General features: G+C 39.4%; 2 protein-coding genes across 8 annotated transcripts in view; one reads left to right on the forward strand and one right to left on the reverse strand.

The window, feature by feature from the left end:
• LOC128744209 (casein kinase I) overlaps positions 1 to 11649 on the reverse strand; it is a 64750-nt gene extending 53101 nt beyond the window's left edge. Inside the window, exons 1-3 of one of the 7 annotated variants that reach the window (XM_053841046.1) lie at positions 11345 to 11649; positions 2904 to 3014; positions 401 to 552 (exon numbers count right to left, since the gene is read on the reverse strand). In XM_053841046.1, coding sequence (XP_053697021.1) covers positions 401 to 552; positions 2904 to 3014; positions 11345 to 11438 — 357 coding nt within the window. In that variant the 5' untranslated portion in view covers positions 11439 to 11649. Of the gene's footprint in view, positions 1 to 400; positions 553 to 2360; positions 2531 to 2903; positions 3015 to 11344 lie in introns of those variants that run through there. The other 6 variants (XM_053841047.1, XM_053841045.1, XM_053841044.1 and 3 more) reach the window with 6 other exon arrangements.
• Positions 11650 to 11727: 78 nt separating this feature from the next.
• Positions 11728 to 12871, forward strand: LOC128744216 (uncharacterized). Its single transcript, XM_053841060.1, has 2 exons — positions 11728 to 12517; positions 12576 to 12871. The coding sequence occupies exons 1-2, from the start codon at positions 11762 to 11764 to the stop codon at positions 12768 to 12770; spliced, it is 951 nt and encodes a 316-aa protein (XP_053697035.1). The 5' UTR covers positions 11728 to 11761; the 3' UTR covers positions 12771 to 12871.
• Positions 12872 to 14942: the final 2071 nt, after the last annotated feature.

The following is a 14942-nucleotide window of genomic DNA, read 5'->3' on the forward strand; positions in this document are numbered from 1 at the left end:
GACGACCGTGTAAGACAAGTTTCCGAGAGTCGAAAGATGAATGCTTAAAAGAAAAATTACGTACACTTAGACGTAGTGAGCAAAATGTTAAAAGGAAAACCGATGAACCTACTTTCAAAAAAGGTGTTGTAACCTTGTGATACTGTATTATAGGTAAGGATAAAAATCAACAGACGAAGATTACACGAGCGATTACAGCGCATTCAGTAGAGAAAAACTGTGTTTCTTAGGATAGTTATAAGGTGAGAAAGGTGAAAAGTGAGGAAATGTTTACGATATATTGCTGGTAGAAAGAGAGGTGTGAGATAAATGTTAATAAAAAGAGAAGTACAGGTACAGAGTAGTAAATGATAGGGTGAAACAGGAAGAAAAAGAGAGTGAGAGAAATTAAACTACTTACTAATTGTATTGCTATCATGAGTACTGTCTTCAGCGAGAATCGCCGGCCGCACAGATCGAACAGATCTTCTAGTGAGGGACCGAGTAATTCCATAACTAGTGCATTGTATTTGCCACAGGGACCGAAGTAGTATACCTCCGGTATACCTTCTGCTGGGGAGTTTGCGGGTTGGCATTTGACATTTTGTTTTATTTGTAAAACAGCCGAGAAAAGGAAAAAGTAAGAATAATTTAAAACTGAGTATGAAACAAATGGGCTCAATTAGGGTTTTGAAAATTAAAAACGCGCTGCAGTTTACGATAATTGGCAATGCTGGCCGGCTGACGGTACGAGTTCAACCAATCAGTTTAAAAGTACGAAAGGAAACGGAAACGATTATTCACGTGATGCCACCCGGCATCGGGGTCGAGTGTTTATGAGATCCCACACCATCGTGGAAATCGATGGAAGCGGGAAGTCAGGCACGGGAAAGTGTGCCGACCGACGGAAGGATAGCCCATTTAGATTGCCTCCCTCACGTCTGTTTGGCCTGGGAACGCGTGATGTTTGAATGTGGCAGAAAGAGCGAAACTGGTCGGCCAATTGTGTACTCAAGGACAATTTATCAAGGACTTTCCGCTCGGCTGTTTGCGGTCTTGCTCTCTGAGAAGAATGGAGAAATGACAACAATTTAATATCAATATCGTTCGATTCGTCTGCCGCTCGAGGTAGCTTCTTCCTTCAACTTGCACTGATACTATTAAGTACGGGTCGGCTTGCAAACTAAGGTTTACTTTCGATGGAACATTTTCTGGTATTTGGTATTTTAAAACGCTTTCGAAATAAAGAGTAAGTAAATGAAAAACAAACTGCTTCTCTTTGCTAATAAGGATTTAATCAAGCGAAAGATGTGTGTTTTTTGTATAGTAGAAGAACTGCTTATATGGGTTAAAACTGAAGAGAAAACAAAACAAAGAAATTAATATAAGATGTTTGATTATCTACACGGAATGGTATCTGGCAATATTTTCGATTGGATTATCCTAAAGAAAGAAACAGAAAATGGATTTGGTTTACTACTTCAATTGTTGATTGATCATCGCTTTCTACGGGAAGCTGACGCCGAGCAAAGCACTGACAGCGTCAGCCCATGTATAATTATTCAGAATGGCAGATTTGCATAGCTTGTATTAGCACTAAAGTGGAGAAATAGTGATAAATGCAGATTAATGGTCAGACTATCATAAGTAGTCTATGACGCTACACACACGCATGACAGTCTAGCTTTTTGGGGTGCTGATCGAACACTGGAACGCTCAGTTCGTTACGAAACTCACAAACATTTACTCGTGTATCGCTTTTTTTCATGGCAACAGAGTTGTGTACTGCCATTCGGAAAAGGCAAGTAAAATGACTGGAAAATATTAGTATCCGTTTCGAAAACTCACTACTGGGTTAGGCGTATGAAAACTTAACGAAACGTTCCTACTTTAGAACAAACAATTCTGAACGTTTCAAAGCATCACTCTACAATAGCAGAAAAAACGTAAGAAGAAAGCAACTAAACAAAACAGAACAAAAGTTGAGTTTCCCTTCAATCGACCACAAAGCGGCATCTACCAATAAAATATGTAATTCACACTCACACGACACAAGGATGTTGTAAAAAATGATCGAAATTGGTTTTTTGGTTTGATGTACTAATAGGATGAAATAATGGTAATCGTGAAAATATTTACAAGAGTCGATTCATAGCAAGTTATGAACGATAAAACCAAGAACAGGTAACAGTAACAGCTACAATCGTAAGCAAAAATTAAAAGCACAGTTCCAAATAGAAAAAACAGTTAACAGAAACACAAACCAGAAAAAATAGTAACGCAAATAGGTTCGAACACAAATTGATGAAATAGAAAGTGAGAGAAAAGAAAACAATAGAGAGCGTAAAAAAGTACAGGGTGTTTGCCGACCCGTGACTTACTAGTTGCTTAGCTATCATCAGTACAGTCTTGAGTGAGAATTTCCTTCCACATAACGTAAAAAGATCTTCTAACGATGGTCCCAACAGTTCTAGTACCATTGCATTGTAACGGCCACCACACGTACCTAGGTGATACACACGGGGGATCCCCTCGGGAGGAGACTGTGTATCTGTAACGGGGGAAAGTAAGAGATAAAAAAAGACACGGAAAAGTATACACCCGGCGCGTGGCTCGCGGTTTCGTTTAGGGTGTTTTGAAATCGCGCGGTTTGAAAATGAAGCTACTTTTAATTTTAACACTTACAAAATTACAACTAAAGCGAAAAAAAACTACGTAACTGTCAGAGGGCAACCGCTTTCGTAACGTCTTGAGTTGAACCGGTTCGTTCAATGGACAACAAGACGTTCGTTCGCTGAGTTTCGAGTTCAACAGTAAGGTACCGCGGTAATAACATAGGACGTTTAATTGCAGCGCAACTAGACACGAAGTATACAAGAAAAGTGCACCAAAAACAAGAACAAAAGCCAGTGCGAGTCACTTACCATGTGATCCTAGTAATTTGTAAAACCTATACTCTAAGTGCAGTTGGGGTGCTTTTGATTTCATTGGCTCCATTTTTATTGCTACGTGTTCATTGTTGTATAGGTTCTTCCCTGTAAGGAATCAGAAAGAGATAAACCAAACATTAGTGAAATGGCAGACTAAAATGGAAATTGATTGAAAGATTACAACTCGTAATACACAGGCATAATTGTGTCAGAATAATAGTGATTATTGCCGATTTTACGCCACTAAAACACACGTTTAAATACAAACCAGACTTTAGAGTGAAAGGAAAATAATTTACTAACCAAGAGACTAAAAACCCTTATGTGGAAAATGACGACATTAATAAAGAGTCCAATTAATTTTTTAGTCCAAATCAGCAGCAACCTCCAAAAAAATATGCTTTTAACAGCCGGGCAGAAGACTACGTTAATATCAAATATCATGTATTACCAAAACGCGAGAGGTTTGCGCATCAACCTTAATCAACATAGTAACGGATGGCAACTAAAATTTTGGAATTTTTTCGCGACACTTATGCTCAACAGCAAACGAACTCAGAGAGAAATGAGAGTATTTATGTGTTAGCTCTCTCTCTCCTCTTTTTGTTAATATTATTTGTTTTGTTTATGCTTGCCTAGTTTTGCTAAAAATGGCGTCGAAACAAGAAGCATTTCGGGAGCGCGTTGTACACTTCTACGAACTGCAACAGAAATTTCGGCAAAAGGTATACGGTATAACATTTTAAAAGCAAATATGTTGCGGCTTCGACTGTTTACCATATCCTAAGATGCCCAACAACTATTCGCAAGCAAGGTAGTGGAAGACCAGCCAAAATTATGGACCCATAAGGACATCGTTCTCTTTCTCGTTTCTTCAACAACAAGCCCTCTGGTTTGGCTATCAATTAAGATGCACCAGACGAATTTTTGAAGAAAATTTTGATCTCGTTTCTACAAAAACATCATGCAGATGGGCATTACGCTAAAAAACACAATCGTTCCTGAATACCCATTCGATCCCATTTTTACCCAAAAATCACGACCCGAAAAATCTGTCTCGTGCGCCCAATCGAAGATTTCTTCGGGATTTTGAGTAATTTAGTGTACAAAAATAACTGCCACGAATTGCAAACAGTTGATTGGTAGAATCAAGAGATGCATTCGCAAAGTTGACATGACGGCCGTATAACGCTCCTGTTTCGACGTTAAACGAAAGTTTCGCCGAACAGCCGATTACGGACCGTTTTCAAATGTTAACTATTTTTTTTCAACAATGGATACAGTTTGAGAAAAAAATTCTCAAATTTTAGTTGCCACCCGTTAGTTTTGACCAAAACGTTGCTCAGTGATTACCATTACTCGATACAGTTGTGTACAGAACATGGTAGAAAACCGATCAAAGATGACAAGGAAAGATGAAGCGACGTTCTTTTGACAATTCTTGACCGTTTGAAATTTTCTCTATCGCCAATCTATCAATGTGATCATAGCACAACTTAAAGCAGAAATCAACGACGTTAGAGGAAAAATTGGTCTTGCGGTCGTTTATATTATTGGAGAAAAGCTACGACCGTTTTGACTCTTGTAACATCTTAAGTGTAATTCCCTTAATAGGTATACAAATATTTCTGTAATGACGTGTCAGAGTGATTGAAGACAGAACGCTAAACTTTGAACCGGTGTTTCTCAACTGTGTTTTGGAGTCGAAGAACAAAATTTCTTGAAAATGGCTAAACGAGTCTACTTCAATCTTTAACGCTATCTTTCTAAACAAATTATCTAGTAACCAATGGAATGATTTTCAACGCCGCTTAATATTTTACAATTTATGGACATTTTATTTAGGTGCAAAATTTATACTAAAAATTGTTTTTTTTATGTTTGAGATGCCGCCAGAAACTATTTTAAAACGAGTTTATCAAAAACTAGCTGAGTGACTAGTCTTACTCGAGGTAAGAAAAGACATAAAGCCCTTTTTGATTATTTGAGTCTTTATCCTTGTCAATTGCCACCTCTTGTTTTCAGTTTCCTCTATTGTCTCTTAACTATTTGTACATCTGCTATCGATCCAGAAATTTGCGTAATGCAAGATAAACAAAGCCTTTTCTCGGTGGATCTTCTACATCTTGCTAGGAATCACCGTCCATTTGTCAAGCCCCCTACTGATTTCCTTATGTCAAGGAATATGTACGCCAAGTTTGATGAAAAATCGTTCAGACGTTCCGGAGTTAGGATACGGGAGGGTATTCCCAGCACGCTACTAATTTCGGCATACATTACCTTTTTTGGCTACACTTTCCCAAATAAAAACTTTGCCGCTATATAACAATACTGAAACGAATGTAGCACTCATAGGCTTTAATTCATAATGGCTTTAATAGATATAACACTATTTTCATAAAAATGTAAGTAATTTGCTAAATTTTATTCGTCTTCCCACTAGCACGCAACCAGCAACAATCGCTTACGCGTATCCGCTCTTGATGAAGGTTTGGAAAACACACAATTATGATCACGTTTACTTATTCTAGAAACTAAACAGCTGTGAATATGCTATCACAGAACAATTCTACTTCTTTTTATCACGGAAGAACACAAAAATTCCCTTCTGATATGAAAATATAAATCAATTTTCATTCACTATCCATTAGCAGCATTTTGTTTTTAATTCCAGCACATGGTGCGTTATTTACACTACTGCCAATATGTGAGGCCTGAAACGCTTCTATCGTGTTGACATAGCTAGTATTTGAGTTACAACCACTTGCTTCTGGCGCTAATGTATATGAACGATTCAATTATACACTAGCGCCAGCAGCAAGCTTCAATGAGCCCGGAATGTAGGCAATAGCGACACGTTATCCATCGCTCTCTCTCTTTTGATCTGTTTTTGTAAAGCATCTAATCCTTGTGCAGGCTATTTCGGCCGGTCGGATTTAAAAAACACAGACACCACTATAGAAAATGCGCTCAATTTAGCCGCAGCGACTTCATCATTTCTCGCGACTATAACTCAAATTCAGTAGCGTTTCATTGAAACCGAAATACACGCCGATATTCAGTAAATAATATTCTATCAACTGGTATAAAAATCTTGTCTCGAATAAATATAGTTTCAACGTAATTCCTGAATATTGTTCAGGCTACCGCTTAATGGGCTGGAAATACCCTCCCGTACCCTACCTTCACTATTATATATTTAGAAGATTTGGAGCTCCCTTCTTATAAGAGCCTACACCCGTTTGCCTGTTCACGATTCATATTTAGCATTAAAGCTGAAATTTGGCTTGAAATTGGATAAAAAAGCAAAGCCATCGCACAGTGGTCCAAACATCGAAATACGAGATACGAAATTTATTTTCTCGTTTATTCGAGATACAGGTTTGGTACTTTCGGCAAAGTTGTAGTAAATATCAATACAAACAACTTTGTCAAAGACACCATACTTGTATCTCTTCATGGAAATTGTCTATGTAGCGTTATTCATGGACACACCCTTCAAAACAGTTTTTAAACCATGAGTTATTCTGGTCAACTTTTACGTGTTCATAGTGTTCTAGAAAGTTGTTTATCTTGCTAAAATCAACGTTTTTGTAGAACATTATTATACGTGATTTTCTGAAGTTTCGAAGATATTGAGCAATTTTGATGAAAAATGGTACTACTTTGAGCTTGAGGTAGCAAATGGTGGCAAATCAAACAACTCGTACTTAAAAGTACAACAAAAAGATGTGTTGCTTATTTTATTTTTTGTTTAAGTAAAGTTAATTATTAACTGCTTGTCAATTCGTGTGTTCTAATTAAATAGACCTTAAATTAAATTCCGAGAAAATTCGGTCTTCTGAGACTGTTGTTGAAATTCGGCCATTTGGATTTCGGCCATTCATGATTCGATCATTTGTGTTTCGGCCATTTGGTACCAGCCCATTATGAGTGGGATCTTTTGAAAAGACACCAATCGAAGGTATTGAACCAAATAGACTTAAGTTAGTTATTTGGAAGCTTTTCTGTTATTAATTAATTGCGTCAAAGTCTACATTCATTCTCGACTCGAAAATAGGCGAAAAAGTTGCTGGTAACTCAACTTGTTACCAAGAGATTGTCAACATAAACAAAATGGCGTTTATTGCATCCGAAGAACATTTTAATTGTTCGATAAACATGACTGTAAAGGATTTTTAAAACAACTGTAACTTTTGAGGATACAAGCAGATACAGTCAATTGACACTTGATTTCAAAGGTTTTTTGTTGTACTTTTAAGTAGGAGTTGTTTGGTCTGCCACCATTTGCCACCTTGGGAAATATTTAAGCTCAAATTAGTACTATTTTTCATCAAAAATGCTCAAAATCTCCGAAACTGCAGAAAATCACTTAAAATAATGTTCTACAAAAACGTTTATTTTAGCAAGATAAATAACTTTCTAGAACACTATGAACACGTAAAAGTTGACCAGAATAAGTCAGGGTTTAAAAACTGTTTTAAAGGGTTTGTCCACGACTAACGCTTCACAGATAATTTCCATGAAGAGATACAAGTATAGTGTCTTTGACAAAGTTGTTTGTATTGATATTTACTACAACTTTGCCGAAAGTACCAAACCTGTATCTCGAATGTAAGAGAAAATAAATTTCTTATCTCACTTTTAAGGGAATTAATCACTTAAAGATTTCTCTCACAAGAAGGGGCTTGTTATACCAAGAAATGTTCCTAAAGACACTATATGCGAAAAACTTCACGTTTTGGCGCAATATCACACGATCACGTATTTCGCTGATTGAACCACTGTGCATCGGTATGAACGTCGAAAGAATTTGACTTCGCAGCCGGTAATTAGAGTACAGGAAAATGCATAGATCCTATTGACTCTATAAGCAGCACTGCCCAGTCGAGACTCGAACATACGACGATTGGCGTCCTAAACAGATTTCGTCTTTTTCTAAAACACTTTGTATCTCCTTTCTTTCTGATTTTTCGTCTTCATCTGCTCCGTTTTTCTTTTTTTGATGAACCTTTTGACCGCCTTTTCTGTTACGTTTACTCTGTTTTGGCTCTCTTTTCCCCTTTCCTCTCCAGGTTTCTTTCTCGTATTTTTCTCTTTCGTTTTATCTTTTTCGTAACTGCATTTTTCTGTTTTCGTTTCTTTTATTTTCATTTTCTGTTCCATTTTCTCGTTTCTGTCCCATTCTCTTTTTATAACACATTTGAACTCTTTTTCCCATTTTCCTCGTTTCTTTAATCGGTTTTCTTTTTTCTCTCTCACCATTACTTTTTCCCTTGGTTTCTCTTTATGCCCTTTTTCGTCTCGTTTTCCCTTTTCTTTTCTCGTTTTTTTGCCGTCTGTTTCTTCTTTTTTGTTCCTTTTCTCTTCTTTTCCTGCCTGCCTCTTTCGACCTGAGTCTTGATTTTCTGATTTCACCTTTCTTAAGTCTTGTCTTTTGTCAGTTTTTTGCTACATTTCTCCCTTTTTTTGGTCCCAGTGTTCGCCTACTTTCGCGTTGACTCCTTTCCTAGCCCATTTTTTGTGTTTTCGTCTATTCCGTTCTTCCTTTTATGATGTCCTGGTATTCCTTCTTTTTATCACGTTGTTTTTCCTTTCGGTTTTCAATTTTTTCACCATTTATTTGTCTGTTCAATCTTTTTCCGTTCCGTTGTTTATTCCTTTCCTCCTTCGAACGAAAAAAAGTTTTTTTTCTCCTTTTTTGTTTGATTTTCATCTTTTCTGTTCAGTAAGTGTTCAACTTTTTTCTCGTTTGTTGCATGGTTTTTCCTTTTTTCTCATTATTTTTCATTTCTCTTCAGTGCCTTCATCTTTTTCCAGTTTCCTCATTTACCTTCTTTTTCTCTCTCGTTACCACTTTTTTCTCTTTTTTTTCCGTCCCATTCTGTCCGATTTTATTTCGTTTTTCTTGTCATTTTCATTTTCCTTTATTATTTTTTTTCATTTTTTTCACCTTCCGTGTTATTTGTACTTTTTTACTTCTTTTTTGGAAGAGCTGGCGAACCGAGGCGCAGCTCGAGAGTGATCTTGGGCGAGACGTTATAAAGTGAGTGGACTGGCCACATTAAAACAAGCTCGGGTTCTTTAAGTTTCTTCGACGAGCCGGAACGTCATCACTGAACCGTCTGGAGTCCCCCTGGAGGACCTAATCAGCATAGCGGACAATCAGTCCGTTAAAACGGGATCGCGGCAGACGTCACCAAACCCGCTAATCTCGTCCTCATCACGCACGCACCAGCGACTCGGTGATTGCCCAGCGTCGTTGACTATCCGGTCGATAGAAACAGCGATTTGGGGAGTCTTGGTCCGCAGGTACTCCCGTTATTCAACACCGTAGACACCGATCCCGTGGAAACGGAATCACCGTGAACGTTATCCAGTCCCCAGCTTCGAACACAACCTCACCGAACCTCAACGAAGCGTCGAGTGGCCTGCTTTGTTACCCTCTAGGCGTCACCCGACCATCGTAAAATCTGGCCACCCCAAACACGACCAATCAACGTGTAGCCAACGGCATCCATCTCCTCCATTTACGTCGAATAAACTAACCAAAAAAGGTACGTTTTGTGTAAAGGTCAAACCACATATCCGAAATCTCCTGCGTAACCACAACGCCCTGGGACTCGTAACCAAAAGAGGCCTTCTGTGCCCACTCCACGACTCCCAGACCAGAAGTCGGAGCTTTGGCGACTTCCCCGTCTGGGTTGCTGTGCCTTTCCGAGGCAAGAGCTGTTCGACAGTTGGCATGATGCTGTTTGGCATAAACCGGGTCGCTTTATTTGTACTAGCTTGCTAGAATTCACTTCGTAGTGTTTATCGCACATGGAGAAGAAGGCACAAATTGGTGTCATTTACACTGATCTAAAAGCAGCTTTCGATCATATTAATCACAGGATCTTTATATGTAAAATATTGCGACACGGTGCTTCTTGTCGATTCGTTGAATGATTATATTCGTTCCTATGCGGTAGAATGTAACACGTTAAGCTCGGTGCATGCATGTCTTCGGAATTTACTAATAATTCAAGAGTTCCGCATGGAAGCAACATGGAACCCCTGTTATTTATGCTGTTTTTCGACGACGTCACCTTATTACTCGATTCTGGCTGCAAATTGGTATATGCCGATGACCTTAAATTGTATCTGGTTATTCTGGTAACCAAAGATGACTGCCAACGTCTGCAGGCCACGCTGAATGACTTCGTTAGCTGGTGTCGAAGAAACTGGCTCGTAATCAGTATTGAAAAGTGTGAGGTTATGACATTTCATCGCATTTTAAATCCAGTTTTGTTCGACTATCACGTCGATGGATTGCAACTAAAGTCGGCCAAGTACCTACATGATCTCGGTGTTCTCCTTGATGCAAAACTCACTTTTCTCTTACATCACCCCGCATTGATATCAAGAGCCACACGCCGCCAGCTTGGTTTTATCTCTAAAATTGCCCTATCTTCACCAAAAAAATTGTATCTACCAAATCGTTTCTATTCAAGTTGATGATAGCTTTTATGACAATCTTTTTTAGAACACGCCCCTGTTATGTGTATGAAATGCAATTTAAATTTATTCGTTTATCATTATGTAATTAAATGTTTTGTAGAATTCGATGGAGTATATGTTCAGTGATGTTATACGTATAGCTCAATCGATTTCGAACTACACCGTCCTATGATCTGCTGTCTTCTCTATGCCAACCGAGCTGAAGAAACCATGACGTAGAACATAAAACGTCGTACATTACGATACTACTTGGAACCGTAGATTTCCCTGATGGTAGATAAAATTCCAGACATGGCATCGAAAAGGAAAAACTCAACATTCCGATTTTATGTTGTAGTGCAGCTTGCTTGCTGCCTGCATATGTACCTCGCCACATCGCCAGTCGGAGTCACACACCAGCCAGCATCGTCGAATGACGTCGCTTAGAAACGAACAAGCCATAAAAAGGACCGCAACTCGTCCGGTAGAGCTCTAATGTAAATTAAATTTTCATCCTGCCATACATCATTTCTTTGAGCTGAAAAGTTCGCATCGATTCACCTAGTGCACGGATAATAATGCATGCAGGGTTTCTATTAAAGCGGCAGTAATGCTACTCAACTTTCTAGGTCATGATATTCGCAAACAACAGTTGTACGGGCTAAAATAATAATCGAAAGCCTTATATCATCATTTACATTGGCTCATAGTATCATAGTATGACGTCGTGAAACTAAGCCTTCAGAGTAATGATCGAACATTATTTTCACCTCCATTAAGCACAGCGCGTTTTTGCCTTTACATCATGAATTTTAAATTAGACATGTAAATGAACAGCTGATGTGTGGTTCACACTGAAACAGATAGCATACGCTGACAATCGCAAAAGTCAAGGTCCACCCTAGCGCGGTTGCCGCTGACTACAGCACTACTTCGCACAAAACACAGTAGCATACCTACTTGAAGAAAACGTCCGAACAATATGTCCAAATTTACATATACATGACACGAGACCTGCTTCACAGAGTACCACTTATCATAGGCTATCATAGGTGCATTGCGTGTCAACAAAATGTTTACTCCTAGTGCCGGACACCCAACGAAGCTTCTTTACGATATCCTAATTAGACGACAACTGCTCGCCACTAACTAGCAGCACACTGTAATAGACTTGTGAATACGACTGAAACAGTTGTTTTCCATCCAATGACTGGTCTTTTGGTACGGCGAGAAGCCTCAGCAATTCAAATTTCAAACTATCGCGATAAAGGTCACCAGTTGGATAAACACAGATTGTCTTCTACTGGATGAGACGTATATATAATGTCGGATAAGGTATTTTGCAAACTAATTTGAAATCGATCTTCCACACGATGTATTGTGACAAAAAACGGCGACTGTTGACTTCCGTTGTAATCTTTATCGGGACCCTTCAAGCTACCGATGCTTTTGGATGGAATTGGATTTGGCCTTTCACAACCACAACGTCCACCACGCAAGCTACGGCAGCGAGTTCCGGAGCCAGCAGTTCTAATTATGCCATCTCGATCGGAAATCGAGAAAATACCAACGCCGAAACGGTAGACTACGGGACAAATATCAGCAACCTTCAGATCAATCTTGCCCGGTTTAACGGAACGTCTATCGGTAGCGGGACAGCCGTGCAGGATGCATTGAGTAGGTTGATCAATTCGGTTACGCACGAGTATAGAACCCAGTCGGAAGGATCAGTTGCTAGGCGGCTGGCGTTGATTCAGGATACTATTAGCCAAGCGCATCATTACGCGACCGAATTGAGGGAAGGTCAGATCAAAAATTTGCTAACTGCATTTGCCAAAGATACGCGCGCAAGTGTGAACGAGCTTAACCAAACCGTTCGGAACTGTCTGGAGAGGGAAGTCCAGGTGGAAGATGTCATCCAGTCGGTAGTCGATCGCAGTCAGGATGGTTGCATCGAAACTCGAATGCGGCTACTGTACGAACTGCATAATACAGTTAGGAATAACTTGACCAACTTTTTGAACGCTGCCGAAGATGTGGAGGACCTTTTGGGGCCCTGTGTCGATGATGTTCAGGACTATTTCGACGATGAAATGAGTGACCTGCAAAAAGTGGCGTGTATTGCTTCGGTGAGTTTCTTTTTCTGCTGTTGGAACGTTCGTTAACTAAAGCGGCATAAGTTTTTAGGTCCTACTGAAAACGCAAACTGAAACGTATAGGTTGGATTTTACGATTAACCAGCTGACGGCGGATGCGGATCCTTTGCTGGGTGTTGCCAGAGCTAATCTTTTACAATGTGCTGCAGGTTTGGCTTCATATGCTTTTGAGGCATCACTGGGTCTTCGTCAATGGATTAACTTCTGTAGCAATCGAGTGAATTGACTTTGGATTCAGATCAGGCTGGTCGCATATCCTATGATGGTAGAAGATTGAAAAATGTTCAATTGTATTTCCGTGTGTTCAAATATATTCAGTCCGGTGCACGTAAAATTCGTTTCAATGTTGAATACCATGTCCTGATTCAAAAGAGACTTCCATTAAACATAATCATAAACGGGAAAATTTAATAAGTTTTAGCTACTAATTGGATAGCAAAATTATATAGTCAAAGCTACAGGACAAAAGACTTCCGGACAGTTTAAAAAAATGCAGCTTGGACAGTAAAAGGTTAAACCATGCACTCTCTCTCCCTCTGTCTTTTGCGCCATCGATAAATTATATGCGAAAATTTTGTGCTATAATTTCCCCAACGACTAGGTATTTGGTAGAAGTGGAAGTGGTAGTACAACCGCCACTATTCCATAAACCTTCAGGAGCAACGGAATTTGGTACCGGCATTCCGCAGGAATTGAATTTAGAATCCTTGAACTCTCTTCTCTCCGAGGCAAACACCTGCTGTTTGGATATTTGGATTTCATTATAGCGTATCCCAATGCTGGCGCCCGCCGATAAGGATCGGCCTGCTGGCCGGTTCCGAAATCAACATCGTCCGGTTACTACAAATGAACCATGTTCTTCGGGTGGTGGTGGCGTGTCGTTGTACAATAAATATGCAGTGAATAAAAAGATGGGAGTTTTGATATTCCACTTTATATTTACGTACGCGCGGGTGAAGGTAGTTAAAAAACTATTGGAATTCAAATTAGCTACCAGCACAAATTATTTCTGTTTGGTTAGTTTTCATTGGAACTTACGCGGTTTACGGTAACACGGGAAGCTAAATTCTAAAGAAACATTGACTGTTATGCTTGACCCTGGAGGACATTTCGGCTATCAAAACCTTTACGAGTTTTGGGGAGATTAATAGGACTTTGATTGCTTTACTTACTGTTTTATGTGTTATAAGATCTTTACGTAATAAATATTTTGTTTTAATATTATATTTCCGATCTAGCTATGTGCAAACAGGTCTCAGTTTCGCTTGCGGGAAAGAGTTTATAATGCAGGCTACTAATATCTGACTGTTTCCAAGATTGAGCGCACCAGCGAGGAATAAAGGACCCGTAAGGTACCAGAATCCCTAAACTTCTTGCCTGCGTTGCAAAGATATTCCATCAATACGATAGTCGTGCACCAGAGGTTGTGTTTTGTTTTCGATGAAAGCTGATTACAGTGCATTTAGATATGCTTCGTGTTATGTTAATTCGAAAGATCTTAGTGTCGTTTGTGTACAATAAGCGTGCCAGGTGGTAGTAATTTGATGACATCGTTAATGTGCAACGAAAATAGCAAGAGTCCGAGTATATTGCCTTGAGGAACCCCCCAAATAAGTACACTCCTCCTCCCAGAACATATGGCTCGGCGATAGTAATGATTATTTGAACCATAGAGGTGCTGGACTCCGGTTGTAATGCTCCGATTACAGGTTGGTTCGATCCATGGAATCCCCCAGGTTGGATAAAAGGATTGCGGTACACAGCTTCTTAAGCGTTTCTTAATATCACCCTCCCTTACTCCCTCATCCTCCGCTCTTTTCGCCTGGTCTAAATCTGTTAGATCCTATCAACTCTTTGTTTTATTACTTTCTTTTACCGTTCCCTCCATAAATTGTAAAAACTTCCGTTTTAAAAACTTAATTAGACTGAGACCGTCATCTGAGGATCGCTCCACGACGGATCAGATGTTACTCTTGTAGTACAACTTACAAACTCATCATCTGTTTGTGAACTTTGAGACGGCGTACTATTCAATCAAACGAAATGAGCAGTGGCAGATAACTCATGATTTCCAGAGTCCACAGCAGACTGGTTCTATTGGAATATCGCCTGGGAGTTCTTGCTAGAGTCAATAGGATTGCAGCACTAGCCCCGCAATTGTTCTGTACACCAACAGCTGTCTGCGAAATCTGTTGAACTACTAAAAACAGAAGGTCAAGTTTCAAAAATAGAACTTAGCGCCTATAGGCTTTGTTTTGCTTTTACCTAGTTCAAAATTAAAATTCAAAGTCATGAGTTTGGGACTCAGGTCTCAAGGTCGGTTGATTCAGATCGTTCCGCTAATTCGCCGTTACTCCGTTAATAGTTTCATCCTATTTGGTGGCATAAATGTTTAGAT

This window comes from Sabethes cyaneus, chromosome 3 (assembly GCF_943734655.1).
Source record: "Sabethes cyaneus chromosome 3, idSabCyanKW18_F2, whole genome shotgun sequence".
In the NCBI taxonomy this organism is placed as follows: domain Eukaryota; kingdom Metazoa; phylum Arthropoda; class Insecta; order Diptera; family Culicidae; genus Sabethes; species Sabethes cyaneus.